General features: G+C 37.3%; 1 protein-coding gene across 4 annotated transcripts in view; it reads left to right on the forward strand.

The window, feature by feature from the left end:
• The first annotated feature begins 251 nt into the window (after positions 1–251).
• TBCEL (tubulin folding cofactor E like) overlaps positions 252–27,187 on the forward strand; it is a 69,292-nt gene continuing 42,356 nt past the window's right edge. The window contains exons 1-4 of one of the 4 annotated variants that reach the window (XM_063782430.1): positions 252–443; positions 12,689–12,796; positions 21,865–22,014; positions 23,709–23,848. In XM_063782430.1, the coding sequence (XP_063638500.1) occupies positions 21,882–22,014; positions 23,709–23,848 (273 nt within the window). In that variant the 5' untranslated portion in view covers positions 252–443; positions 12,689–12,796; positions 21,865–21,881. 4 annotated transcript variants of the gene reach the window in all.

Raw genomic sequence — 27,187 nt, forward strand, 5'->3', positions numbered from 1 at the left:
AGCCCCTATTGTCCTCTGATATGACAATGTGTACTCCTGTTCTGCCCCTGGGGATTGTCCCCTCAAATGGGTGGGCAAGAGAAAGAGCAGATGAGGTGTTTGTGGTAAAGCCTAGGCCAATGCAGCCATCCCCGTCGCCATGGCAACCCCAGCGCGGTTGGGGAGGACCCGCTCCTCCGGCGCCCCCTCCCATTCACGCAGCGGACGTGACACGTGCGGCGAGGTCACGTGTTGTTGTTGGGCCGGGAAAGCTGCTTCCGGGTCAATGCAGGACACTGGGCTCAGGCGGCCAGAGTGGGGGACTAGGTGAAGCGGAGCCGGGCCGGGGCTGGCCGGGACCAGGCCCGAGGCTGAGCGGCGGCGACAGCGGTGGCCGGGAGGGGGGAGGAGAGGCGCAGCCGGAGGAGCCGCCGCAGCAGCTCCCCCGCCTCCCGGGCTGAGGGGTGAGTGGAGCCGGGCCCGCTGGCTCTGCCGGGCTCTCGAGGCCCGAGGCGCTCCCCTCCGGAGCCGAGGCGCCGAGCGTCTCTCCTGCAGGGTGCTGGGATAGGACACTCGGGGAAGGGTGAAAGCCACATGGGGCCTGTCTCGAGCAGCTGTGGGGATGGGAGACCTGCCCTGGGGCTAGAGGGAGGATGGGGCCTGCCTGGCCTGGGCTAGGGCGGAGCTGGGAGGGTCTTGGGCTGGGCTGGGCTGGGCTGGGCTGGGCTGGGCTGGGCTGGGCTGGGGGGCTGGTCCCGGGTTGGAGGAGGGCGTGTTGGGGAGCCTGCCTGGGTTCCTGGGAGAATCTAGGCGTCTCACCTTGCCCCAGCGTGGGGGATGGATAGATGCCTCCCAGCTGTTAGAAGAGGGAGACGTGTCTGGGACTGCTGGGGAAATAGGAAACTTGTCTCTGAACTACTGAATCCCAGAAAAGAGGACATGTCCCCAGGGAGGTTTGCTGGGGGAAGGACCGGCATGTCTAGGCCCTTGGGACATTAGGCCTGCTCTTACCAGGGGCTGATAAAAGGATGTGGTAATTGAATAAGGGCTTTTGGGAGAAAAGATTTGCCCCAAGGTTGGGAGACTGAGAACGAGGGTGTTGGACTGACAGGAGGGTGCCTTGTCGTGGGATCTTGGGGGAAGTAAGGATCTGTGTGGAGCTTCTCTGTTGAGTTCTAGGTCCGCTAGTAGGAAGACATTCTGGGAATTGGTGAAGAGAGGAGATTTAATAGTCTTTTCTTGGGACACAGTGATTCCAGAAGTTGTAGTTGAGGAAAGTTGGTTGGAAGTGTTGAACTGTATACAGTCAGTGGAGAAAGGAGGAGCTCTACTGTGGAGGTTGCTAGGCTACAAAGAGCTTGTAGGCAACGCCTAGGGCTGTTGAGAGAAGTTGGCGATGCTTTCAAGTCCAAATACAGGCTGAGCTGGGGCTTGTCCCTTGTTCATGTCATGCTGCTGTGGAGCCCTTAGTTTCCAGTAGTCTGTCTTGAGCAAAGAGTATGAATAGGTGCCGAGGACTAAGGAAAACATTCACCCTTTGGGTCCTGAGAAGCATTAGACCCAGATCTCTAGGGTGGTAGCTTTCAAACTTAAAAAAATATATATATATATGCCCCACAGTAATAAGTATGTCTTACATTCAGATCTAGTACATACTTAGGTATGAAGGGAAACTTTCACAAAGCAGTATTTACCCTTATTATATGTGATGTGTTCTGCTAATTTCTATTATATTCCACCCTCTTGCATTAAAAAAAAATGCTGGCTGACATTTACTAAATTGATGATTTGTGGGTCACAACTTGCAGTTTGAAAAACACTGTTTCTGAAGCACATTTATTTGGTGTCAATCAGTGTCCTCTTTCTGTAAGCTTCTAAAGAGCAGGGATGATTCTAAGGAGATGGAATTTTTTTTTTTTTTTTTTGGCCGGGGGAGAGGGAGGAGGGCAGCTAGGTGCAATTGATTGCTTCGGTTTAGATGTTTATACCACGTAGCATATTTGACCTGTGTTTTCTGAAGTACCATAATCTTGATCTTTAATATCTCAATGTTGCCTGATCATTTGATTGATGAAATTTTGTGTATGCGTGTGTGTTTTAGTTTTCTTTATCCTTTGCTGTGTCTGAGAAATATGAGAGGCCTAGTTCCACTTAGTTGCTTTATCACAACATAGTTAAAGAAATTTTATTTTACTGTTCCAGTGTTGTGAAGATACACTGATTTTCTTTTCTGCTATTTAAAAACATCCCCGATTCTTCTTACTGCAGTAATTATTATGATATACTTTTTGCTACATGATGAAAAATATATGAAAAATACACGATAAAATATATACCAAAGCCATAGACATATATAAAAGCCTTACAGTCTACGGCTTTGGTATATAAACTTAATCATAAACCTAAGTATAACTTTCAATCAGTTAACATCTTAATTCCCCTTACAAAAATTTTAGGTGGGGTCCTTAGAAAAATAGTATTAATTCATAATAAACATTAATGACTGTTGGTGAACAAAGTGAGAGTCCTTCATGTAATGTTAAATGTTGTAATGTTAAAGTCCTTTGAAAAGTTGTTACATAGCCTATTGCTGCAGGACATTGAGTGTCAAAGGATGTTGTCTAATTTCAGTAAGTACACAGGGTATGTATTTAAGACCAGTTTAATAGCGTTTCTTTTTGTTGAGGATGAGTTCATATTATTTGTAACATAGAATTCAAAGACACGGTCATCAGGACAGAAGTACCCAAGTTAAAACTTCATCAGTGGGGTCACATTCTTGATCAAATGCTTTATGAAAACATTCTATCGTCTTTGAACTTTGTGTGTTATAAATCTTTCTTGCCTTTAATTATTTATTAGGTACTGATAGAGGGGTTATGCTGGCATATATCAGCCATCCTTTAAAAATGACCTCTTAATCAGGGAAATATTTGTTTTAAAATATTTAGCTTTAATGAATGTTTAAAGAAGATTTTCTTTTGTGGTAGGTGCCTGGAACATTAAGGAAGATTCTTATTTATTTCATTTTTCTGGGAATCATGTGTACTTGTCAATAAACAGTTACGGAGAAGTGACCCTGAGTGATTGTGTGTGCTTTTTAATAGTTTTTGTTTCTTCTCTGATCCTTAGACTCTTAAGCATGTCCACGTGTAGCAGGCTCTTTTCTCCTTCTAATTTTTGCCTCCAAACTACTATGGTTTTGAAAATCAGATATTTATATTTGTTATATAATACTTTTTTTTTCCTTTTCTTAGTGTGTGAACTGTGTGACATGTATGTTGGCTACTTAGAGACCAGTTTACTTAGTCCTTGGCTGTGTTTTAAATAAGTGAACTCTTTATATATTTTGGGCCTGGTTAGCTGTATAAGAAGTAATATGAAACTGATAGTGATACAATTTGGGCTTAAAGGGTGAAGGAATCCTTATTTGCGATTGTTGCCTTTCTCCTACACGTGATTAGTTATTGAGATTTACTATTCCTCCCTTTTTCATGCCACCCATTCTGACTTACTTCTTTGGAATTAGAATGGTAATAACTGGACTGTTCCCGTTGTCTTTTGCTTGCATAGCTTCATGAGAGAACTCTTCCAAAGGATATTGCTATGATTATTTCATTTCCCTCCTCAAAAACCATTAGCTGCTTTCCAGTACAGGCACTGAATAAAGCCCATAGTGTTTAGCTTGATATTTAGGGCCTTCTACAGACTTTCTCTACTTTTTTTCTGGCATCATCATTACACTCCTAAATGCAGTTCCTCTACCTGCCAAGGCCTCTGCTCATGTACCTTCCTTTGTGTGTAAAATTATCCCTGAAAGTCTGCATATAAAATGTTCCCTTTCTTCATGAAATCCTACTCACTCTCATTTCATTTCAGATGACCCCTCTTCTTTGAAGTCTTTGTTGCTTATGTTGTCTGTACTGCCTTTGCTATATTGCTTTGTATTATTTGTGCACCTTATTTTTATCCCTTTTAGATTATAAATGCATAGTGAACAGGAGGCTCAAATATCCATGAAAAACTAGGACATCTAGCACAGGGTCTACCAGAGCATAGTTCATAGACCAAGTAGATCAGAATTGACTGAACGTATGGTTAAAAATGCAGATCCGGCAAGGCATTGTGGCTCACACCTGTAATCCCAGCACTTTGGAAGGCCGAGGTAGGAGGATCGCTTGAATCCAGGAGTCAAAGCCAACCTGGGCAACGTAGGGAGACCCATCTCTACGAAAAATTTAAAAATTAGCCAGGCATAGTGGTACATGCCTGTAGTCCCAGCTACTTGAGAGGCTGAGGCCAGAGGATCACTTGAGCCTCAGAGGCTGAGGCTTCAGTGAGCTGTGATTACACCATTGCATTCCAGCCTGGGCAAGAAGAGTGAGGCACTGTTTAAATAAATAAATAAATAAATAAAATAAAATAAAGCAGATCCCTGAATTCTGACCTAGACTTACTGAATCAGAATCTCTGGTGGAATCTAGGAATCTGCATTTTATCAAGCTGTCTGGATGATTCTTCCATACAGTAAAAGTTAAAAGTCACTGACCTAGCCTGATGCTTTAAATTACAGTAGGTACTCAAATAATTTTTCAGCAAGTGATGTTAATGAACTGAGCAATATCATAATTCAGCAAACTGGTTTAATTTTAGGGCCTTGAAGTCAGCCTAGATTTGAGTCCTGGCTCTGTCACTAACTCTGGGCCCATAACCTCTCTGCTTCAGTTTTCTGATCTGCAAAATGGGATAATGGTACCCCTTATAAAAGTGTTGTGATAACTAAGTGAGATAATACATATAAAACAACACAGTACACAACACATAATAAACTTACAATAGATTTTATCTGCTGTCATGATGATGCCTAGCACAACAGTGGTCACCGCAGTAATAATAAAACATCATGAAGAGAGGTTCCAGATCAGTCATTGTTAATAAACAAATTGCTCATATGGTTTTAAGAACTAAGGCTTAAAATATTTTCTATTTTACATTAACAGATTGTGGCCCTATGTGGTGTTTAAAGTCATAAAGGTGTTTCCGCCTTCTTTAGAAGAATTGGTATCAAATTAGCATGTTAAGATTTTTCCCCTTCATCTCCCCACTGATGGAAGAATAAAGTGCAAACTTTTGAATGGTGGACCTTAGCCCCTTACCATCTGGCCCTACCAATTCTTTATTTTCTAGCCGTCTTCCCACATATACTCTACACCAACTACACTACATTTCTCACTTTATTTTGCATTTCTCACTCATTTGTGTTTGTGCAGATGCTTACCCCTTCTTTTCATCTAGTATATTTCTGCTGCTGTCTTGTGAAACTCAGTTTTACATGTGACTGACCTCCTTAGTGAAGACAGTCACTCCCTCAGTGTTCTCAAAGTCCTTTGTCCATACTTCTTATATATTACCTTTGTGTACATTTGTCTTTTTGGAGGGAAAAACGATTTAATCCTGGCATGTATTCCCACCTCTGCCAAAAGGCGAGGATGTTTGTTTATTTGACTCATATCAGCTCCTCCATTTGTCTGGACGTCTCAGCTTTCACAATAATAACTAGTTTGTTGACCACTTACTTCATGCCAGGTACTTAACTAGATGCTTCAAAAACTTTATTTCATGTAGTCTTCACAATAACTGTGAAATAGCTATTAATAGCTTCATTTTACAAGTGAGGAAGCAGGCATAAAGATAGGTAAGTAACTTGTTCAAATTACACAGTAGTCATAAGTGAACTCAGAACTAACTGAAGACCATGCTTTTAATCACAGTGCTCTTCTAAAAATGAAATTTAAACAGGTAGCCCATTTCCCAAATTCAGGATCTTAAAACTGTGTGAAACTTTGATTAATCACTAATCATTCTTAGGAATGTGATCCATAACAAGTACTATTGTAAAAAGTTATTTAAAACTGTTCTTGGAATAATGCGTTTCCGGTGATTTTCAAAATTTTTCTTTCTTCTCATTCTGCCATTGGTGAGCTTCATTTTCATTTCACTGTCAGAAGGTGTTGCTTCATGTCTATTGATAATAAAATTCACTTTTCCATTTATCCAATGAATATTTTTTAATCATATGCCAGGCACTGCTCTGTACAAAACTGAACTGGACTGACAAATCCCTGCTTGTGTGGGACCTATTTTCTGCTGGAGAACAAACACTGAACTAACGGATTATGATAAGTGCTATAAAGAATGACAGAGGGTGAAGTGACTATGAGTGATGGTGGCAGTAGTGCTATTTTTGATGGGGTGGTCAGAAGCAGCCTCTTTGAGAGGGTGACATTTGTGTTTAAATTTGAGACTTAAACACTGAGATGAAGCAGCTCTGCCAAGAGACAGGAAAAGGGCAATCCTGCAAATGCAAAGGCCGTAGGGGGAAATCAGCTTGGCAAGTCTGAGAAATAGAAAGCCACGGAGGCTGAGTAGTGGGCTAGGAAAGGAGTGGGAGGAAATGAGGTTAGAGATGTAAGCAGTGATCAGATTAAATGAATCCTTGGCGACTATGATGAAGAGATTAGATTTTATTCTGCATGTGAAGGGGAGCCATTGGAGAGTGTAAAGGACATGATTTGACTTAAATTTTGAAAAGATCACTTGGCTGCTTTGTGGAGAATGATTTGTACAAGAGTCAAGAGGGACCAGGGCGGAGGCTAATGCAGAGGTCCTGGTGAGAAGTTGATGATGGCTTGAACAAGAATAAAGTAATAGAGATGGACAAAATTGGGCAAAATTGGGATATTTTGGATGTGGTATTGATAGGTCTTGCTGATTAGTTACACGGGGTATGAGAAGAAGAGAAAAGTCAAATATAACTTCCAAGATGGGAATGAGTGGAAGAGGAGCAGATTTGGAGAGGGAATTCAGAGTTCTGTTTTTGCCTTCCTGATCACACTATCCACTAAGGATACCACTATTCTGAATTTTGTGTTTTTTTTCTCTGCCTTTTCTTTACAGTTTTTGCCACATATGTATGCGACCTTAAATGATAAGATGGCTAATTCCCATGTTTTAAAATTTTGTATAAATGGAATTATACTGTATATATTCTTGTGATTTTTTTTTACCCATTCAGCATTGTTTTATTTTTCTGCCCTGTGTGAACAAATCAACACTGTTTTTCAAAAGCCATTCATGTTGATGAGGAAGTAGGCATAATGAACTACCAATTGTTAATTTCCATTGCTGTGTAACATTTTATTTTATGAATATATTGTAATTTACCCAATTGCCTGTTCTTAGATATAAGGGCTTCTTCACACTGCATTCCCCCCCACCACAATCCTCCCAGGATTTTTGCAGTTTTAAGCAATGCTGTTGTTATGGACATTCTTTTACTTATTGCCTGGTGCACACTACAAGTTCCTGTAGAGTTTATACTGAGAAGTGGAATTGCTAATCATAGAGTATGTGCGTCTTCAACTTTACTAGACAGTAATAAATTATTTTCCAAGGTGTTTGTACCAGTTGATACTCCCACTGGCTACATTGCCAGTTTCTATTCTTCTGCATTTTCTCCAACACTTGGTATTGTCAGAGTTTTTAAGTTTTGCTGATTTGCATAAAATGGTATCTCATTGAGATTTTAATTTTTGTCTCTGAAAATTATTGAACGTGAGCATCTTTTACATATGTTAAACATTTTTAATTTTATCTTTTAGTAAGTACTTGTTTATGTCTTTTGTCCATTTTCCTATTAGGTTGTCTTCCTCCTTCTTACTGTTTTTAAGAGTTCTCTGTATTAGTTACACGTGTTGCAAGTATCTTTTTTCCAGTTTTTGGCTTGTCTTTTCATGTTTTTAATGTCTTTTGATGATCAAAAGTGTTTCTTTTTTCTTTCTTTCTTTTTTTTTTTTTTTTTTTTTTGAGACAGGGTCTTGCTCTGTTGCCAGGCTCGAGTGCAGTGGTATGATCTCTGCTCACTGCAACCTTCACCTCCTGGGCCCAAGTGATCCTCCCACCTCAACCTCCCAAGTATCTGGGACTACAGGCACATGCCACCATGCCCGACTGATTTTTTTGTGGAGATGGGGTCTTGCTATGTTGCCCAGGCTGGTCCTGAACTCCTGGGCTCAAGCGATCCTCCTGCCTTGGCCTCCCAAAGTCCTGGAATTACAGATGTAAGCCACCATGACTGGCCAAGTTTTCATTTGACTGCTCAACTTTATTTTTATGGATTTTAAAAATGTTTTCTTTATGAAATATTTCCCTAAATCAAGATCATAAAGTTCTTTTCCTATTAGAAGAAATAACTTATTTTTTTCTCAAGGAGATAAAGTTTGCTTTCATATTTTATGGGGAGGTGAATTTTTTGGTAAGGATTCAATTTCATGTTTTCCCAGATTGTTATTCACTGTCCTAGCACCAATTATTGAATAGCTTAATGTTTTTCTAGTGATCTCTATGCTGCTTCCCTGCCATATTTACATGGGCATGTTTCTGGGCTCTGTTCTCTGTTTCATTGGTCTATTTTTCTTCCCCAGGGTTGTTTAACAGAATACAGTTGATTCTTGTTATTTACAGTACTTTTATGTGAAGTTGCCATGAACAGTGAATTAGTGAATATGGAAATTGTTACTCCTAGTGGAAATATAGGATTAGGTTCCTGCGAGCCTCTGATCATAACATTTTTGTCAAGTGATAAATAGATAATTTTGTTTTATATTAGTTTCTGTTTAAAGACATTTAATATGTATCATTGATTGGTTAACATTGAATTAACTGCAAACAGCCCTAAATTCATGCCTGAATAAAGTGATCTAATTGTGCATTTTCTCCATAAGGCATATTGCAGCTTCCTCGTGCTTCATGCTTTAGAAACACTAGATGGCATTTCAACACTACCCTTGGGGACCACTTAAATAGTGAAGTCACCAACAAAAAGCACAAAAATATGAAAAGCATGGCACTAGATAGATCATGGAAAGGACACTTGTTTATATTTTGAGAGCTGAAACAAGAAGGCATAGTGCCCCCTTGTTCTACCTCAGCAGGGAACATACCCGTTGAACAACTCAAATTTTTTGTCACTTTGTGCTTATCTGCAAATGACCACGAAAATGCTGCAAGTATTGATTTTGTTGTAACAAGTACCTTTTGGCAAGTAGGGAAATTTGTAGATAGGGAATTTGTGAAGAATGAGACTCAACCTATGAAATACTGGGAGAGAGGTAGTTTTTTAGGAAACTTAGCATTAGCACTTTCCCCTCTCTGTCATATTTACACATATCTTTATAGCATTTTATTTTAAGAGAATAATGCTATGAATCTTTCTAATACTAAGTCTTCTAATAGATGCCATTATGTCAATAAAAAGGCTTTTTTTTGGGAATACCTTTATTATATTTATAATCATGTTATTCATAGGTAAATTGAAGGAAATAATTTTAGGAAAGAATTGCAACTCTTAAAATGTTGAAAACAAGTCTAAACTATTGAAACTTTTATTATATGAGAATTGTGAGGATCATATTTTCTCATAGGCATTATTAATAACAAGGCATAAGTTTTGTAAAGGCAAATGCCCTTTGGAGGTTGAAATTTAAATATTGGCTCTATTAGTCCCTCATTAGTGATGATTTTCCTCATGAACATTGATAAAGGATTCCAAGAAAAAGATAAATGAAGATTGTATACATCATAAATTAGATCTCCCACTAAATGTATTTATTGAGACTTGCCTGTTTTTATCCCTCATGATTTAAGATCCTCAAGTGAATTATTTGCATTAATTTGATAAGTGCTGAGAGTAGGAATCAGAAATGGTAGACCTCACCTATATTCATCTTTTTTATATAGTATACACTATATTCCTGTATTTTTCAAAAATGTTTATTTTGTAGTAAAATGTACATAACATAAAATTTATCATTTCAACCATTTTATAGTTTAGTGGCATTAAGTACATTCACATTGTTATGCAACCATCACCATCAATCAGCTTCAGAATTTCTTCTTTTTCCAAACTGAAGCTTTGTACCTATTAATTAATAACTCTCCACTCCCCGTGCCCTCTGGCTCCTGACAATCACCATTCTACAGTGTCAATGAACTTACCACTCTAGTTACCCCATGTAAGTGGAATCATACACGATTTGTTCTTTTGTGTCTAGCTTATTTCATTTAGCATCATGTCTTCAAGGTTCATATATGTTGTAGCATGTGTCAAATTTTTTTTTAAGGCTGATAGTATTCTATTGTATGTATCTGTCACATTCTGTTTATCCATTTATCTGCCTTTTGACTATTGTAAATAATACTACTGTGAACATTGGTGTACAAATAAGTTTTGACTCCTGCTTTTGATTCTTGGGTAGATACCCAGAAGGGGAATTGCTGGGTCATATAGTAATTCTGTGCTTAAGTTTTTGAGGAACAATCATATTTTCCACACCAGTTGTACCATTTGCATTCCTACCAGCTGTGCACATATATTAATATTGAGTTACTGAGCAGCACCTATTGTTCTGAAGTATGTTATAAATTATTAACTCTTGCATATGTGTTGTAAGGTACAGTAGGAGTACAAAAATCATATATTCAGTATGAAATCTTTTGTGGTTGTGTTTTTTGCTGAATAACTTGTAGTGGCAAATATTTCTGACTGTGACATGATGGCACCTCTTTTGGAATCTCCGTGGAGTAGATACAATTATGTATTCTAGCCGTAGCTGTGAAGAATTTTTGTTTCTAAAGTACTTTGATTTCAGAGTTTATTAATAAATCTACTTTTCATATTACATAAAATATATTTGGTATGCACAATCAGAAGTGATTAGAAAACCTACTGATTAGCACATTTATGGGGTGTCAATTATATGCAAGTTTCCAGTATATGGTAGATACAAACAAGCATTAGGATGTGGTTATTACTCTCAAGAGCTATACAGTTTGAAGTCACAAGACAAACACATGAAAGTTACATTGCAACACATGAAAAATAAGGGTATATTATTTAAAATGAAAAGATGAGATGCCAGTATGTGATTAATCGCCCACTGAGTATTTCAGGCTGGATTAACATGAGCTTAGCTCAAAGGAAACATCACTATAGGGAGAGGTATCTGAAAACGCTTCATCTCTAAAGTATATATTGAGTAGTGTGTTGAAGGATGCATAAAATTCAGATAGGTGGAGAGGTAAGGGCAAGCTCTTCCAATTAAGGAGGAATAGCATAAATGTCAGACATTTTTGCTGTGCCAAATCATTAATTGGCATTAATTTAGCATAGTCCTTGGACCTAAAAATTAGGTTATTTAACAAAAATTGCAAGTTAGTCCTCCAGCTCTATATTCCGTTCACGCTGCCATGTTCACTAAGTGATGATGGTAATAGTAATAGGGGAAGCAGGAGAAGTAATAGTAAACTAATATTTATTAAGTGCTTTCTATGTGCCAGGCACTGTGCTAACCACCCTTTACCAATATTATCTCCATTCATTCTTCAGTAACCCTATGAGCTAGGAGTTACGGGCTACTACCCCTTCCTGTGAGTGAAGAGGGGTAGACTTAGAGAACTTAAGTAACTTGCCCACAGTCACACAGAGTAGTGAAATCAGTCAGGATTTACATACCCAGGGCGTTTAGTTTTAGAACCAGTACTTACTACCATTGGGCAGTATTGCCGTAGCACTAAATGTAGGAGGGGCTAGTGGAAAAAAAAACAAAAACAAATGTGGATTTTTTTTTTTTTTAATGACCTGCAAACTTTTGCAACCTTTATGCGTGATTGATGTTTCAACATTCTGGCAATCCCTGGTTATTAGCCAGGGTGGTTTGTAAACTGCTCTGGAAGGCTGTAGAGTGATGAACTAGTGGTCTGTTCCTAATGAGGCTTTTCCTTAACATGATGGCTTCTGTAGCTGCTCAAGAGCACAGTTAATGGGGGTAATCTGTTCTGTAAACAGCTAAGTAATGACCTTAAACTTGTGTGTTCACAGCGGAAAGAAAACATGCATATATAATTTTCTTCTGATGAAACCTAATGTATTCAAGAAAAAGAATCTTGCTTTTTGGAAGGATGGAAAAATTGGGAATAATTTTTTCCCCTTTGATAATTAGACCTCTCAGTACTGTTGCTTAGTTTTTTGGTTCAGTTACTTTGATGTGGTTACAAGAGGAATTTTGGCTGTAATGGATTTCATACATTTTTGTAAGTTATGTTTCCATGTCTTGTGTGTGATGTTGTGTACTGTTGACATGAAATACTCCTTTTTTGGTAAAGATGGATTGGCTTAACAGATTAGAGCTACAGAAAGTATGACTTAGCATGCTGGTAAGGCCGCAAAAACCCAAGCAAGTTCCCCCAGTTTCATATCCTGTAAATAGAGATAAGTTAGTTTTTCTGTTTCAGAGAGTGGTTATGGAAAACTACTAGGCTTTAAAATGATTGTTAATCTCAGTGTGGGGACATTTGGTTTGGGGACATCAGTTCAAGAGTAAATGTATCTGATCCTGCTTTGAATAAATGCAACTTGAAAGCCTTGGAATTTTACCAGATCGAATCTGGGCCAAAAGAAAGGTAGGAGTAGATGTAAATTTGTTTGTAAAGGAGTTGGGGATGTGTGTGGTGGGGCAGAGTGAGGGTGGAGGGATGGGCAGGGTGGAAGTCTCCTTGGAAGCCCTTGGAGTAAAAGTCAGTGAATGTTAAACCTTTTTGGTTGTTTTTGTTGCTGAAAGTATATGCAAAGTGTTTTTGTCTTATATTTCAGAATGTCTAATTTAATAGGGATATAGACAGTTGGTTTAAACCAACATTTTTGGACGAGGAGAGGCTATGGAAATGAAGAAAGAAGTATTTAGAAATATCACACAAACAGGTACTTCAGTCTAAATAGTAGTATTGTCTTAATTTTTTTCCCCTCATATTTCTCATCAAAATTATGACATTCTGGGGCTAGTGTATTTGGATCAGAAATTTCAAGGGCTGTGTTTATGTATGGTGGACTACAAGCATGAGAGTCAGTCATAGTTGCTAATGTGCAGTTATTGATGAAAAAAGTTTGTGTCTTTGTTCAACATCTAAAGTGCCTTATATGCAACGTAGTTCTTTAGTAGAAAATATAGACAGCTCTGAGGCTGTACTTCTCACTGATAACATAGTCACAGTTTTAGATATATTTGTCACTAATACAATGAAATAAAGAAGTTTTGATAGGTATTTTAATGTCTGTAGTGCTTTTAAGGAGAAGCATAGTACTGTGATACAAGAAGAGGGTGGTAATGGCTGATTGATAGCATAATTAAAGGAATGATCAGGAGTCCAAATTCACATTTCATCTGGCAGTGTTGGATTTTTTAAAAACCTCCTACCGAGAAAGGTTGATGTGCCACATTACTACACTTGCGTATAGTGTAGTATACAGTTGAGCAGGAGACTTTGAGACATAGGGTGGTTCTTAGTAGGGTGTGAAATCGTGGTGGCATGGTGTGTTATGATAAGGGATTTATCAGCTACACTTATTTTGCTTTTAGAATGCTAAGAGTTAAGTTAGTGAATTGGCTAAGTATAATTCTACAAAATAGTTTTAGAAGTTTATTAGAATTAGTTTATTTTCCTTTTCATCCAAAGAGAGCATCCACTTAGCTATATTACCTAATGCTCAAGGGTAATAACTGAGATAGAATCACAGGTATAGATACTTAAGGATAAATGAAATTGGAAGTGCCATACAGAATGAGACCATCCAGCCTAATTACGCTGACTTGGTCAATGTCCCAGAAGTGTTTATATGGGAGAGATAGCTGTCATTCATGACTTTAGCTCCAAAAACTTACTAATGGAATACTTTATAAACCTTAAAAATGATTAGGTAGATATGCACTTCTTGACATGGAAAATTTTTCATGGACTATTTAGCAAAAAGGCAGGTTATAAAACTATATATCTAATCTTTGTATAAAAATTATATATCTACATAGCATGGAAAAAATGATCTGGAAGGTTACACACCATGAGGTGCATCCTCAGGCTTCATGTGCTTGTGAAATCTAAACCAAAGTCTCCTGGTGTGGATGTGGCTCTGTGCTTCAGATATGAAAAGCTTTTGATAATACTTATTCACATTATTAGCTTAGCTAATAAAAAGGGAAACTACATGGTGAGGTTACTGGTTTTGTTGTTGTTGTTTATTTATTTTCAATTGGAAATTGTAAAAAATTCAGAATGAATTTTTTTTTTTTTAGACGGAGTCTTGCTGTGTCACCCAGGCTGGAGTGCAGTGGCACGATCTCGACTCACTGCAACCTCTGCCTCCCGGGTTCAAGCGATTCTCCTGCCTCAGCCTCCCAAGTAGCTGGGACTACAGGCACGTGCCACCATACCCGGCTAATTTTTGTATTTTTAGTAGAGACAGAAACCATTTCGCCATGTTGACCAGGCTGGTCTCGAACTCCTGATCCCAGGTGATCCACCTGCCTCAGCCTCCCAAAGTTCTGGGATTACAGGCGTGAGCCACTGCTCCTGGCCGAACAATATATTTTTTAAAAGCAAATATTTAGAATAAAGCTCGTTAGTAGACCTTTATTCGTTGATTTATTTCATCTTTCCTGGAGGGAAAAATATGTAACATATACATATGCTTTTCCAGAATAAATCAGTCTTTTTGGGGATACTCTTAGGCTGCAGATCAGAAAGACTGCTTTAGAAAACAAAACAAAAATTCCAGCTACTTAAAATGTATAAGAATCTGGCAGAGTTTGGATACAGTGGATAATTGTTCAAAAGAAGAAAGCTTTTTGGAGATGAGGTTAGAAGAAGAGTTCACAAAGTGAAAATTTAATGGGCTTAAAAAAAAAACAAAAACAAAACTTGAAAAACTTGAGAAAGGTAGCAATCCTGAGAGGTTCTTTGAAGATAGCTGGGAGATTTTCCTCCTATGGCTTTGTTTTCTTAGTTTTTGCTGACCTCCCCCGACCCCCTGCAAATTCAGGCAATACATTTCTCTTTTGTCTTTTTTCAGAAAAAAAAGAACTCTTTCTTAACCCTTGTTTTTTTTCCACCAACTGTCCCACCTCGTCCACTTTCATTTAAGCCTCTCAAAGGTATGATTGCTACTCTTTTCTCAGCTTATTTACTTAACTCCCTATTCTATGGATTCTGTTCCCTTAACTGTACTGGAAGTGCTTCTCCTAAGGTAAACAAACTCTTAGTTGCCCAGTCCTTTACTGATTTTTAAATTCTCATTTTTGACCTCTCTCTATTCTGCATAAAGATCAGTAACCCTCATCCTTGCACTCTAGTCACTGTAATCCCTCAGCATTTTTCTTAGTTTTATCTTTGCAGGATAAAGTCTAGACCAAGAAAGTCATGACCTTACTGACCGCTGTCACCTCCACAGTTGAATCTCCTGCTTTCCCCCTCATCAGCACACATATTTTATGTTTTAGCAGTACAGCTGATAACCCTTGTTTCTGGTCTCTTGTGTTTGTTCATGTGCTGTTGTTTCCTGTACCTGGAATGCCATTCCCCACCCTGTCAACTAATCTTTATCTTTCAAAATGGCTCAGGATTCACCTACTTCCTTGATCACACTTCTGAAAGTTAATCACTTCTTACGTTGAATTCACTATTTCTTGTCTGGCTTATTTTAGATATGTGTTATCTCATGTATTTCCTTCTAGAGTGTGGATGCCCTGAGGGCAGAGTTTGGATTTTATTCCTTCTCACTTTCTTTAGTGCTTAGCATAGTGTTTGGCATAGATTTAGCATCTGGTACACGCTTGTTGAACTGAACTAAATGAAACTAAGCTCTGTGAAGGCACGTATTTTAAAAATAAATGAATGGGGGAAATAAACCTAATTGGGAGAATTTGTTAAGGTATGAAAATGAAACGAGATGGCAGAGAAAACAATGTATTTGTTGTCTGCATTTTTACTAAACAATTGGTAAGGAAATTCTCATTCTCAGGTTGTCTTGTGAAGAAAACAATTACCCAAGTGGATAGCAAATCACTAGAATGAAATGTCATCTGACCCAAGGAACCTAAAGGTGAAATTGTGGAGCCTTTGACAAATTGTTTACCTGAAGTTTTGTTTTCAAATAGTGGTAGCAAAATATTGGCAGTAGCTTTTAGAGTGTAGTTTTTTCTGCCCTTCTCTGATGAATAGATAGGATTGATTCGTTGTACAAATGGGTCCTTGTCAAATAACTGAAGGTAATTTTAAACTACTTGAGAGTATTTTCCTTTTCTCCATTTTTGTGAAAGCTATGAAAACTTCTTGAAGATTTAGCCCCATTCTAAATTAATGCACATTTGAATTATTGTGATTTCTTTTTCAAAAGCACAAATCAGTTCCCAACTATCTACTATTGTAGTAACTTGAAACCTGCAGAAATGGCTTCCTGCTTCAGGAAGCACCTCTCTTTCCTTTTTTAATCTCTACAGTCAGAGGTGACAGAGAGGCCTGAATCTCCCAGCCATCTTAAGGCATCACACCTCCTTAGCTTATGGCTCCAGAATCAGCAGAATTTGGGTCAAATTTGGGTAATTTGGATGAAAGATTTGGGTAACTTGTATTAACACATTTAACTTGGCTAGCAAAGGAAATGGAACTGTGCAAGCTGAGGGTATTCTTCCAGCCCTTTGGTACACCCCATAGTGGAGCTTTCGCTTTGCCCCTGTGAAAGCCATGGTAAAGAAGGGCAGAACGCTGCTGTGGCCTTGGCAGCCTGCTCACCTTCATCTCATTCCCTCCTCTTAGTTTCACTGCGGTTTGGTTCTCAGGCTTGGATATGCTTTGTTTCTGCTTGCTTTTTCTGTGCTGATGTTGTTTTACAAAATTATCTATTTCTGTTTAGCTATCTATTTTATTTCTCTTTTCTTCCTCACTCCCCAGTTTCTTCAAAATTAATATTTTATATTCTACATACACAAATTCCAATTTGGAATTTTAAAAATAGAAATATTATAATAATGAAGACATTAAAAAACCCTTTGACAAACTATTAGGTCATTTCCAGATATGTTACTTAAGAACATTTTACATTTCAAAAAGATGATGTATGTACATGGTGAATTCAAGTTGTTCAAAAGGGTAAACATTGGAAAGCAAACCTTTCCACTCGTATTCCTCATTTCTTCTCTCTGGAGTCAACTGTCGATACTACTTTTATTCATTTCTGTTTTATCCTTCCGGAGATAGTCTATGCATATACAAGCAGATAAATCTATTTTTATAAGATTTAAAATGTATGTTTTAGCACTCTGTGGGGTACGTTTTATATCTTTTGGAATTAGCTAGTGAGGCTGGCAGTGTTCATACTTTATGAAGTATATTACTCTACGCTGTTTCTTTGTGAAATAAGTATTGACCTTGCATACTTATTATACAAAAGGATCTATCTTATATGTTTCCCAGTGTTAGTGGTCAGACATGGCCTACTTTCTGTTTTCAGTTGTGTTGAGCTTCTTACTAATTTTGACCTAACCCGTTTATTGGGAACATAAAGTACAAATTGTTTGCGTACTTAACCTCAGTAGTGGTTAAGGGTACTAAGGTGACTGGATGTTCTGTTCTGATTTTAATGTAATTGGCGAAAGTGTACTGAGCACCTTATCCTCCAACTCATACATTATTCTGACTTTTTCCAAGCACTTTACAAGAGTATATTATAGTCAGGATCTTGAGGCACAAACGAATTGAAATTTTCACAGGCCCACTTCACAACTTAGTAATGGAAGCAAGCAATATCACCAAAGATCCCTGGCTCTCTGGCTTTCAGCACCAATTCAGAACAGTTTTACAAATGCATTAGAACTCTGCTAACTATAGAGGTAGTCTGATGTAATTTGACACCCGTTATTTCCAAAATGTCATAGATTACCCTCCCACCCCCCAAAAACCTTGTAAAGGCTCTAGTGAAAGATCTTTTTCCATCCTGTATTTCCTCATTTTTCAATCTTTTAGGTTTTCAGCCTTTTTTCCCACCTACTGTTCCTCCTCAGACTGCCCCAACAGATTTTGAGTAGAGTTACATTACCAATCCATTTCACAATCTTGATGTTCTAATTCAAAACCTATGTATTAATGTGTGCCTATCTGCATTCCTGGAAAGCTAATCCAATAGTGTATCCTGGAAAATGACCAATGAAGGTACTTGGTGTTGCTTTTTAGTCAAAAAAAAAAAAAAAAAAAGAAAAAGACGTCTTAAAAAAATCGTATTTGGAAGAGTTCTTACAGCATGGGACCATGAGGAAAAGCTTTTAAGTTCCCATGTTTGCTTGCTTACTAGCATTTTAACTTGAATACGTCTTTCCTACCATCCCTTCGTTTCTCTGTATTTAAATTGTATATAAGATTATTGCCCTTGAATTGTGTAAGTTTGAGTTTAAGTGGTTCTGAAGGCTCCAGACAAAAGGTGCTGCTTAAACTCAGTGACATTATTTTGACAGTGACAGTTCACCCTCTCCACACACTTTTTATTCTTTTGAACTGCTGATTGTATGAAAGAACAATGTAACTTCCCTTGGCTTTTTTGTTAAAAATTTCTAAAAATTCTGTTGGCATTCTGCTTGAGACAGGTTTTTTTGGTAATAGCTATAGTGCCTGTTGCTAGTGGCATAGCACCTGCTCTATGTTGTCTGCTGTTGGTGGTGAGGAGTTTACATTGAAAAAGAACTTTTCAACCTGAAGTTCCCAAAGCCCTAACTGAACACAACACAGTTCAATTTTGACACACTCGCGTTGGAATAGAGGGCAGCCACTATATAGACACTTAACACTGTGTGGATAGAAAGAACAAAGTGTCTTGTACTAAAACAAACTCTATCTTTTAGCTTACAAATGGGAATCTTGAGCAAAGGGCAGCCCTCTATTTTCAAGGTCACTTTACTCATTATGATATTGATGCCATTTATCATGAAAATTTTTGTTCAGTGGATGGGCATGTGCTCAGTGAGCATCTCCTGTGTTCTAGGCATTTGTAAATTGATTCCACAAAGTCCAGTAGATCATGGTCCTGGTAGTAATCTAGGAAATGAGCCAAGTTTAACAACCACTTTCATATTCATACTTTTTTCAAATTCTTATTACAAACCTGAGAGGAAGGTTTAGACCATACATAAGTGAGAAAATTAAAGTAGGGAGAGATTAGATAATTAGCCTGTGGTTTACCCAGCTAGGGAAAGAGCTTAAATTTCCTATGTCCATGTGCTTTCTATTGTACTACAACTTCCTCTTAGAATTAACATTTATATATTTTAGAACTTTACGACGGCCCTTTAATCCAACTAGTGCATTTGTATATTTTAGGGCTCTACAGCAACCCTGTAATCCAGGTAGTAGAGATGTTAATACCTTATTTTATAGTTGAGGACACTTGAGATAACAGTGACTTGCCTGATGGCACAAAACTATTATGTAGTCAGAACTGGGTGGGGCGTAAACCTGCCCTTCATCCTGAATTCTCTGCCCTTCTCAGCACCTGAGAGGCTAGCGATTTTAATACTCGGCAACATTTATCAAACCGTTACCATGTATAATAAGCTATGCCTGATGCTATGAATTGATACTGAAAGAAATAGGATTACACAGTTCCACTACCCTTTTTAGTGTAATGGTAGAGATAGGATAACCACATAAGAAAAATACCTAACGTTCATTATAATTAAACAATATAAGCAAAAGTAAACCAGTAACTATAGTGAAGTAAATATGTCACCACTAATGGGAAGCAATTTGAAGCATTATCTGGCTAATATCAAACAGCCTTCTGAGAAGCTTTTCAGTGCTTGTTCCTGCTAGTTTCTTCTAGGAAAAAGTACGGGTGGTGATTTTTCAGCCTCTTCAGGGCTACTGGCTTCTTCCTTGTAATCTATAACCATGTTTGGGTCTTTCCTATTTTAAGATATAAAATCTTGACAGTTGCCCGGATTCCCTACTCTCTTATCATCCCATCTTCCTTCTCCACTCCCAGCAAAACTTCTCAAAATATTGGCTAAACACTCTACTGTCTGGCTGTTTTCTTTCTTTTTCTTCATGACTCTGTTTCCTCTGCCTGTCCCTTAAATATCAGTGACTGTTGTCTTATTGTCCTTATTCATAACATTTTATATATCGTAATGGTGTCCAAATCTTCATCTTTAGCTCATTTTTCTCATTCAACTCCAGATTGTTTCCCTGGATGTTCCACAGGCACTTCAAATTGAACACGTATAAAGTGGAATTCATCATTTTCTTCTGTAAAACTGGCTCTGTTCCTGCTTTCTTGTTAGTTAATGGTATCACCAGTCACCTGGTCACCTGAACTAGAAACCCTGGGAGTCATTTTTGACTTTACCTTCTCCCTCAGCCCCTGTAATTTCTGAATAGCTTGCTTTTTAACATGATCGTGAATCTGCCTCTGCTTTCTATTTATTCTACCACTGAATCACTTCAAGCTCTCACGATCTCTCTGCTGTATTTTTGCAGTATCTTCCTAACTCTTCTCCCAGCCTTCAGTCTTGTTTCCCTCATATTCATCAGCTCCATGATTCTCAGGATGAGTTTTCCCTAAAACTTCGTTGTTGTATTCCCTTCCTTAAAACCTTTCAGTTTTTTCCGTTTCCTGTAGGATAACATTAAACCTCCTAATGTGGTATACAAGATCTCCTCTGAGGCTCCTAGTTAGATGCTCCTGACAATGTCTACCATTGCCAGGCTGCTTTGGCAACATCAGATATTTTGTGCTTACTCATATATACCATAATACATTTTGACTACAGTTCCTTTTCTTATGATACCCCTTCTTCTCTGAGTACTCTAGAGCCTGTATATCCTTCTCCCTACTGATTATTTTAGTAAAAAAGCCTGATACCTAATAGTTGAAATTACACAGGTCAATTTTAGCTGCCTATATTTTGATTAATATGCATCATAGGCCAGCCCCTTAAGTAATGAGTTATCAGGTTGTTAGAAGTTAGCATGTTGTTTAATATTACCTGTTTTAATGTATGCATGAGTCCTTCTCAGTACTTATCTTCTCAGATGCTGGAATCATTCAATGTTTGGACCCTTAGCTGATGCTAAACAGAAAGGACTCTACCCAAACTCAGAACCAAAAGAGATGACATTTTGTATTATTTAGGATTAGGTCCAGTTATAGGTAACTAAAAAATTGAGAAGAACAATGGCTTAAGCAAAATAGGTTATTTATCTGTCATTGAAATTTCCAGAGATATGTACCAGTATGGCAGCTCAGTTACATGAAGTCCTCAGGGATGCAGAGCCCTTTCAGCAATTCGTCCCACTTTTCTTAGTGTATATTCCTTGGGTTCATTGTCTGGTGGCATCAGTTTTCTAGGCAACAGATGGGGGAAGGAACAAAGGAGGGCAAGTGGCACACTCTGGTCATCTTTTAAGGATGACTCCTAGAAGCTGCCACAGAATACTTGGTTTCTAGCCCATGAGCTAGAACTTAGCCAGCACTCATTCCCAAATACAGTTATCCAGTTATCCAGTTAAAGGTTCTTTTACTATGGAAGAAGATAATGGATTTTAGGGACAGATATTAAAGGATTCATCCAAACTATTTAGCCTGATGTTCAATCTGTACCTTCTTTTTCAGACCTTTCTTCAATTACTTATCCACATGAATCCTATGTACCAGCCAAAAGCCTTCTCATTGCCCTTGGTTGGAAGTGATCAGCTCCTCTTCTAAATCTTGTAATAGTTTTCATCTGTATTGCAGATATATGCTCAACTGTTATTGCTGTCATTTGTCTGTATATGTAGCTTCCCTAAATTGTAAGCTGTCACCACAGTATATGTTTCTGGGGTCAGTAACTAAGTATCATATGTCTTGCAATGCCTAGTCTAGTACTTTATACATAATTGGTTTTCAATAAATACTTCTTATGTGAGTAAATACATAATTACATAATTTGATGATTTCTTGGTTTCTTGTAGCATTTTAAGAAAGAAAGATGGATCAACCTAGTGGAAGAAGTTTCATGCAAGTATTATGTGAAAAATATAGTCCTGAAAATTTTCCTTATCGCCGTGGCCCGGGGATGGGAGTCCATGTCCCAGCCACACCTCAGGGCTCTCCTATGAAAGGTAAGAAAGATGGGACCTAAAACAGTTATTTAGTGGAGCTTACTTAGGATGTTAAATCACAGTGTTGCCTTGTTTGCAAATGATTTATTTTATTTTTAATTACAGTCAAATAGTCTTTCCCCCTTGTTATGATTTCAGTTTTCTAAAGAACGTAACAGGACTGGTTTTCCTCCAGATTGATTAAGAGATGTTTTAGTTGCATGTGTATGACAAGAATAATATTTGAGTGATAATATTTCAAATGCATATTCTTTTATGGAACATAGAGGGTACAAAACAGTACAGGACTGGCCTGTGCCCTCCAGGACCTCATAGCCTAATTGGTTTACAAGACATTCACATTTACAAAGGTAAATAAACACAAGACAATTTATGTTGAACCAAATGAATGGTATAGTGATTTGGAAAGAAATTGAAAAGATAATTAATATGATCAAGAAATGATTCAAAGCTGTGAGATTTTAACTAGTTCTTCAAGAATGTAGAATTTGGTTAGAGATGAGACACATTCTAGGAGAGGGATTAGATGTGAGCGAAAATCTGTAACTAGAAGTGTGCAAGGTATATTTTTGCTTGTCTTTTAGCTTAATGTTGCCATTAAGAGTTCTTGGAAGTAGTTTTTTGTAATTGTGGGGGATTAATATTGAATCACTGTTTTAGTTCTTACTTTCAAAGGTTACTGTTTGCTGTTTCTAAATGCAATAATTTTATCTCTACGTAACCTGGAATGGCAGAGAGAAGTGGATTTCTTACTTGGTAATTTTTTTTTTCCGGGATCCATTCCCACTGTGATAAATATGTTGCTGAAAGTAGCAAGTTGAAAACCATGTAATTTGAGGTCTCCATTAATAAAGTACTACCTTGATGAGTCCTTGTTTTATACCAAATGGGAAAAGAGTGGTTGCATTCTCATGTTTATCCTTTCTAGTAGAGATTGTAAGAGTGATTTTATTGACACATGTGTTTTTGAACCAGGCAGTAGTCAAAAAGTTGTTACCTCAGTTTGACCAAATTCAATGTTAATAGTTTAAGACTGAAACACTTTCTTCCATTACAGTTATATTTTTAAAGAAGGCTAATTTTCATAAGGGACAAATTCTGTAGAGATATGAAATGGAGATAATTGATAGACAAGAGAGAGATGTAGAGTTCTGAATGGACTTAAGTGAAGAAGATTTCTTGAATGATATAAACTTAACAGAAGTGATTTAGTAGATTAATGGTTTGAGATGATTTTCAGAGGCACAAAAGATAAAGATACACATCAGATAGAGAGAAAAGAGCCATCCAGAATACTTTGGAACTAAATTTCAAAAAGAAAGAATTGAGGCCTATAAGAAAGTACTGGTAGTCCACACATGAATTTCATGGATCTCTTGTTCAGATGATAAGATGATAGCGTGGATGAGGGCTCTGTTGTTGGTAATTGAGATAAACAATCCTGCTATGAGTTAAAGCCTAGAGGACTTTTTTTGGTGGTATGGGTGCAGTACTTCTGAACTCCTCCTGGGCAATAACTGGCTGTCTCCTCTTAGGATTCAGTACCCTTTGGTCCCATTATATCCTGTATTTTCTAGATCCTTATGTAATTTCACACAGTTTGATTTTTGTTTCTTGACAATTCCTGGGGGCTGAACATATGTAGACAAGAATTTGGCTGATATAGAAAACATTTTGTGTCTCTCATCATTCAGATCGCCTCAACCTCCCAAGTGTACTAGTGTTGAACAGCTGTGGAATAACCTGTGCAGGAGATGAAAAAGAAATTGCTGCTTTCTGCGCTCATGTGTCGGAACTAGATCTTTCTGACAACAAACTCGAAGACTGGCATGAGGTGAAGTTTTTATATTGCTACATTTTAGTGAAAAGCAGCAATAACCATTGTGTCATTGTTTATGTTATTATATGTTCTGCTAAATTCTGTTCTCACTTGATGTCTGTATGACTTCTTGTTGTCTGTATATCTTATTGTCTGTATGTCTGTATATCAAGATAAATAAGGCCTATAATCCCAGTGCTAAGGAGGCTGAGGCAGGAGGATCACTTGAGCCCAGGAATTCAAGACCAGTCTGGGCAACATAGCAAGAACCCATCTTTAATTTAAAAAAAAAAAAAAAAAAAGGCAAATAACTGACTCTATCTATGGTGATTTTTCGTTAGCTTTGTTATTGTTATTGTTGCTTTGTTATTGTTAATTTGTTTTTCATTGTTCATTTGTTTTCATCAATCACTAAGGAAATTTAGGCATCAAGAGGTTGATTAGTCTTCGTCAGCTTAAACTGCTAACAGTGCATTAAATTTTCTACTGTTTCACTAATTTATACATCCTATGCTCATTCTCTACTTCTACTTCAATATTTATTACTGAAAATTGACATAAAATTGTTGAAACTGAGAATATATATAAATATATTTATTCTTGTTATTGAAATTTATTCAAATATTTTACAACTTTTCTTATATTATCAAATCCCTTGGGTGGTTTGACATAACTGATGTCTTGATCTCAGAGTAACTATAAACTACACACATAGTTTGTAAAAGTACACAAATACAGTTTTGTAACATTCTCTTATTCTTATATGTAACATTACCTACCTGCTTATAACATTACCTGATAGAAGCTACCCTGAAGAAGAAGGTTAAAATGTTCTTCCTACTTGGTTCATTCTTCTGCCTTAATTTGGGCTCTTATTTTTTTATTTGACTTTAGGAAGACTTTCCTAATGGGTTTTCCTGGATCCGGCTTTATTCTGTTTCCGCTAAGCTGTCTTCCGTAGTGCTACCACAGACTCCTTTTAATATATGACTCATGATTATGACACTGTCCTGCATAAAGGCCTACAGTCGCCTTTCTTTGCCTAGAAACTAAAGTCTGACTCTATAAGCATGACCCTTCATCATATGGCCCTTTTCTATTTCTAGAACTTTTTCTGCCTCTTTAGCCATATACTTTTACTTGCAGCTCATGATAAACTCAAAATAAAAAGCTTCCTTGCTTTTATTCATTCTGAACCCACTGCTCTCTTTCTTCTCTTGTCTACCTGGCCACTTCCTATTTATCCTTCAAGACTTGGCCCAAGTTGCTATTCCTCTGTGAAATTTTCCCTGGCTGTCTCACAGACAGAGTCAGATTATCCCAGAGCACCTACACTATACCACTGTGAAAGGATTTATCACAGTCTTGTATAATGACTTGCTTACTTGACAGTTTTCCTAATAGACTATGAGCTTATTCCAAGTGGAGATTTTTATCTTTTTTTTTATCATAAGCCCAGCATACCAAGTAGTCAAATATTTGTTGAGTGCGTTAATGATTAAATGATTATATCTTAAGGATTAATCAAGACCTCTTGTTCCAACTTTTCCTGTGATCTTAAGAAATTTACTTAATCCTTTAGAGCTTTAGTTTGCTTATCCATAAGGTAGGCTTGCCGATAAAATTAATCATTGAAACACTTAGTAGATATTGAATGCTATACAAATCCTAAGACAGATTTCTTGTTTAAGAAAAACCTATCCATAACCTAGTTTTGGTAAGCTTTTCTTACATTTCTCTATTTTATGCCCTTGTTTAATCTGGTAACTGTGTTCTTGGTTATATTTCCTACTTTTATTAGGATTTTAACCAAAATTCTTTGCAATGCATGTCACCTATTTCTAAGTGATTTATTAACATATGCAAATTTATAGGGCTATTCTAAAAAATAATTTCTATTTGTATATATATTTATTTACTTATCTGAACAACTTGTATAGTTTACTGTTTAACAAATTACAGATTGTGCCTTCTTGGTCCTCTGCAACATTTAACTGCCATGCATGCTTTATCTGCACTTCAAATTTGTTTCTTTGGAAATACAAAATTTTACAAAGGTTTTGTGCTTGGACCATGTATATAAGCTTTTGCTATTGGTGGGAACAGTTTAATAGTGATGTAGTTGCTACCTCAGGAGGAAGATGTGTGTACTATGGATCAGTACACAGTGTGTACACTAAGTAATTCAGCATTTTTCCCTGCTTAGACAAAGGTCTATGTTAAATTTTTCTCAAGCCACATTGACATATATCCAGAGGGTCACATACTTATTTATACTGTATTTGTACTCAGTTTGTATATTCCTAAGTGCTCTATAGTCTGTTTTCAGGCAGTTTTCAAGTAAATATTTGTTGCTGCTGCTTTCAGGTATCCATTTTCTAATTTATTTTTGTTTTCATCATTCCTTTATATTTCCTCTTTATCCTTAACTGTAGTTGATCCCAGTCTTCTAGAGGATATATCAGAACATAGAAAAGGGAGAAATATGACAAAAGAATGTTGATTTTTAGGATTGATTAAACTTTTGGCCAGGCTACAAATGCTTCATAGGTCGCCTGTTTTAGGACATTACATTTCAACCCCATTATAACCCATATATCTGATTACCAAAAAGATAATTTGTCCTTAGCCATTAACAGAATTTATTTCAGCCAGTATTGATAGGGCAATGTGGAACCAGTTGTATAATTTTTCCCTTAGTTTTTTGGATGACCAAGAATATTATAGGTTATGAGTAACTTCTTTTGTAACTTAATTTGCTGGCTGCTATATATCCAGAGACTAAGATAAATATGGATGAGAAAAGTAATACTTCTGGGGAGGCAAAGATTTGTCTTCACCCTTCTAAAATTGGGCACCTATGTTTAAAAATAATGCATTTTTTTTAGCTTTTGACTTGAATTTTTGGCTGAGTAGATCTTTGTCTGACCTTTCCCAAGGTACCTTCTTTTTACTCCATTCCTTATCAAAACCATTTTATAAAAGAAATTAAACCTAGTGGTTGAGAGGAGGGAGGAAGTAGCCACTCAGGTAAGGTAGAGAATAGCTTAGGTACAGATGACAGATTGTTGTCTTAAAACCCTTTTCCCATTTTTCTTAAATCTTCAGTTTCGTCCTTTTTGGAAGCCAAAGTAAAGGGTCCCCTATTACATCATAGAATTGTAGAAACCTAAAATGTGATCTGAGTTCATCTCCAGTTTCTGCACATGAGCATACTCATTCCAGTTAGAGGAGTCTTTTTTATTTTTAGAATTTAAAAAAGAGAAGTCAATATACTGCCCTAGAAACTCATGGAATGTTTGTCGGCTTTTGGTACTGGGAAGTTTTTCTGTCATAAGTAAATTTATCTGTGTA

This window comes from Pan troglodytes, chromosome 9 (assembly GCF_028858775.2).
Source record: "Pan troglodytes isolate AG18354 chromosome 9, NHGRI_mPanTro3-v2.0_pri, whole genome shotgun sequence".
Lineage (NCBI taxonomy): Eukaryota > Metazoa > Chordata > Mammalia > Primates > Hominidae > Pan > Pan troglodytes.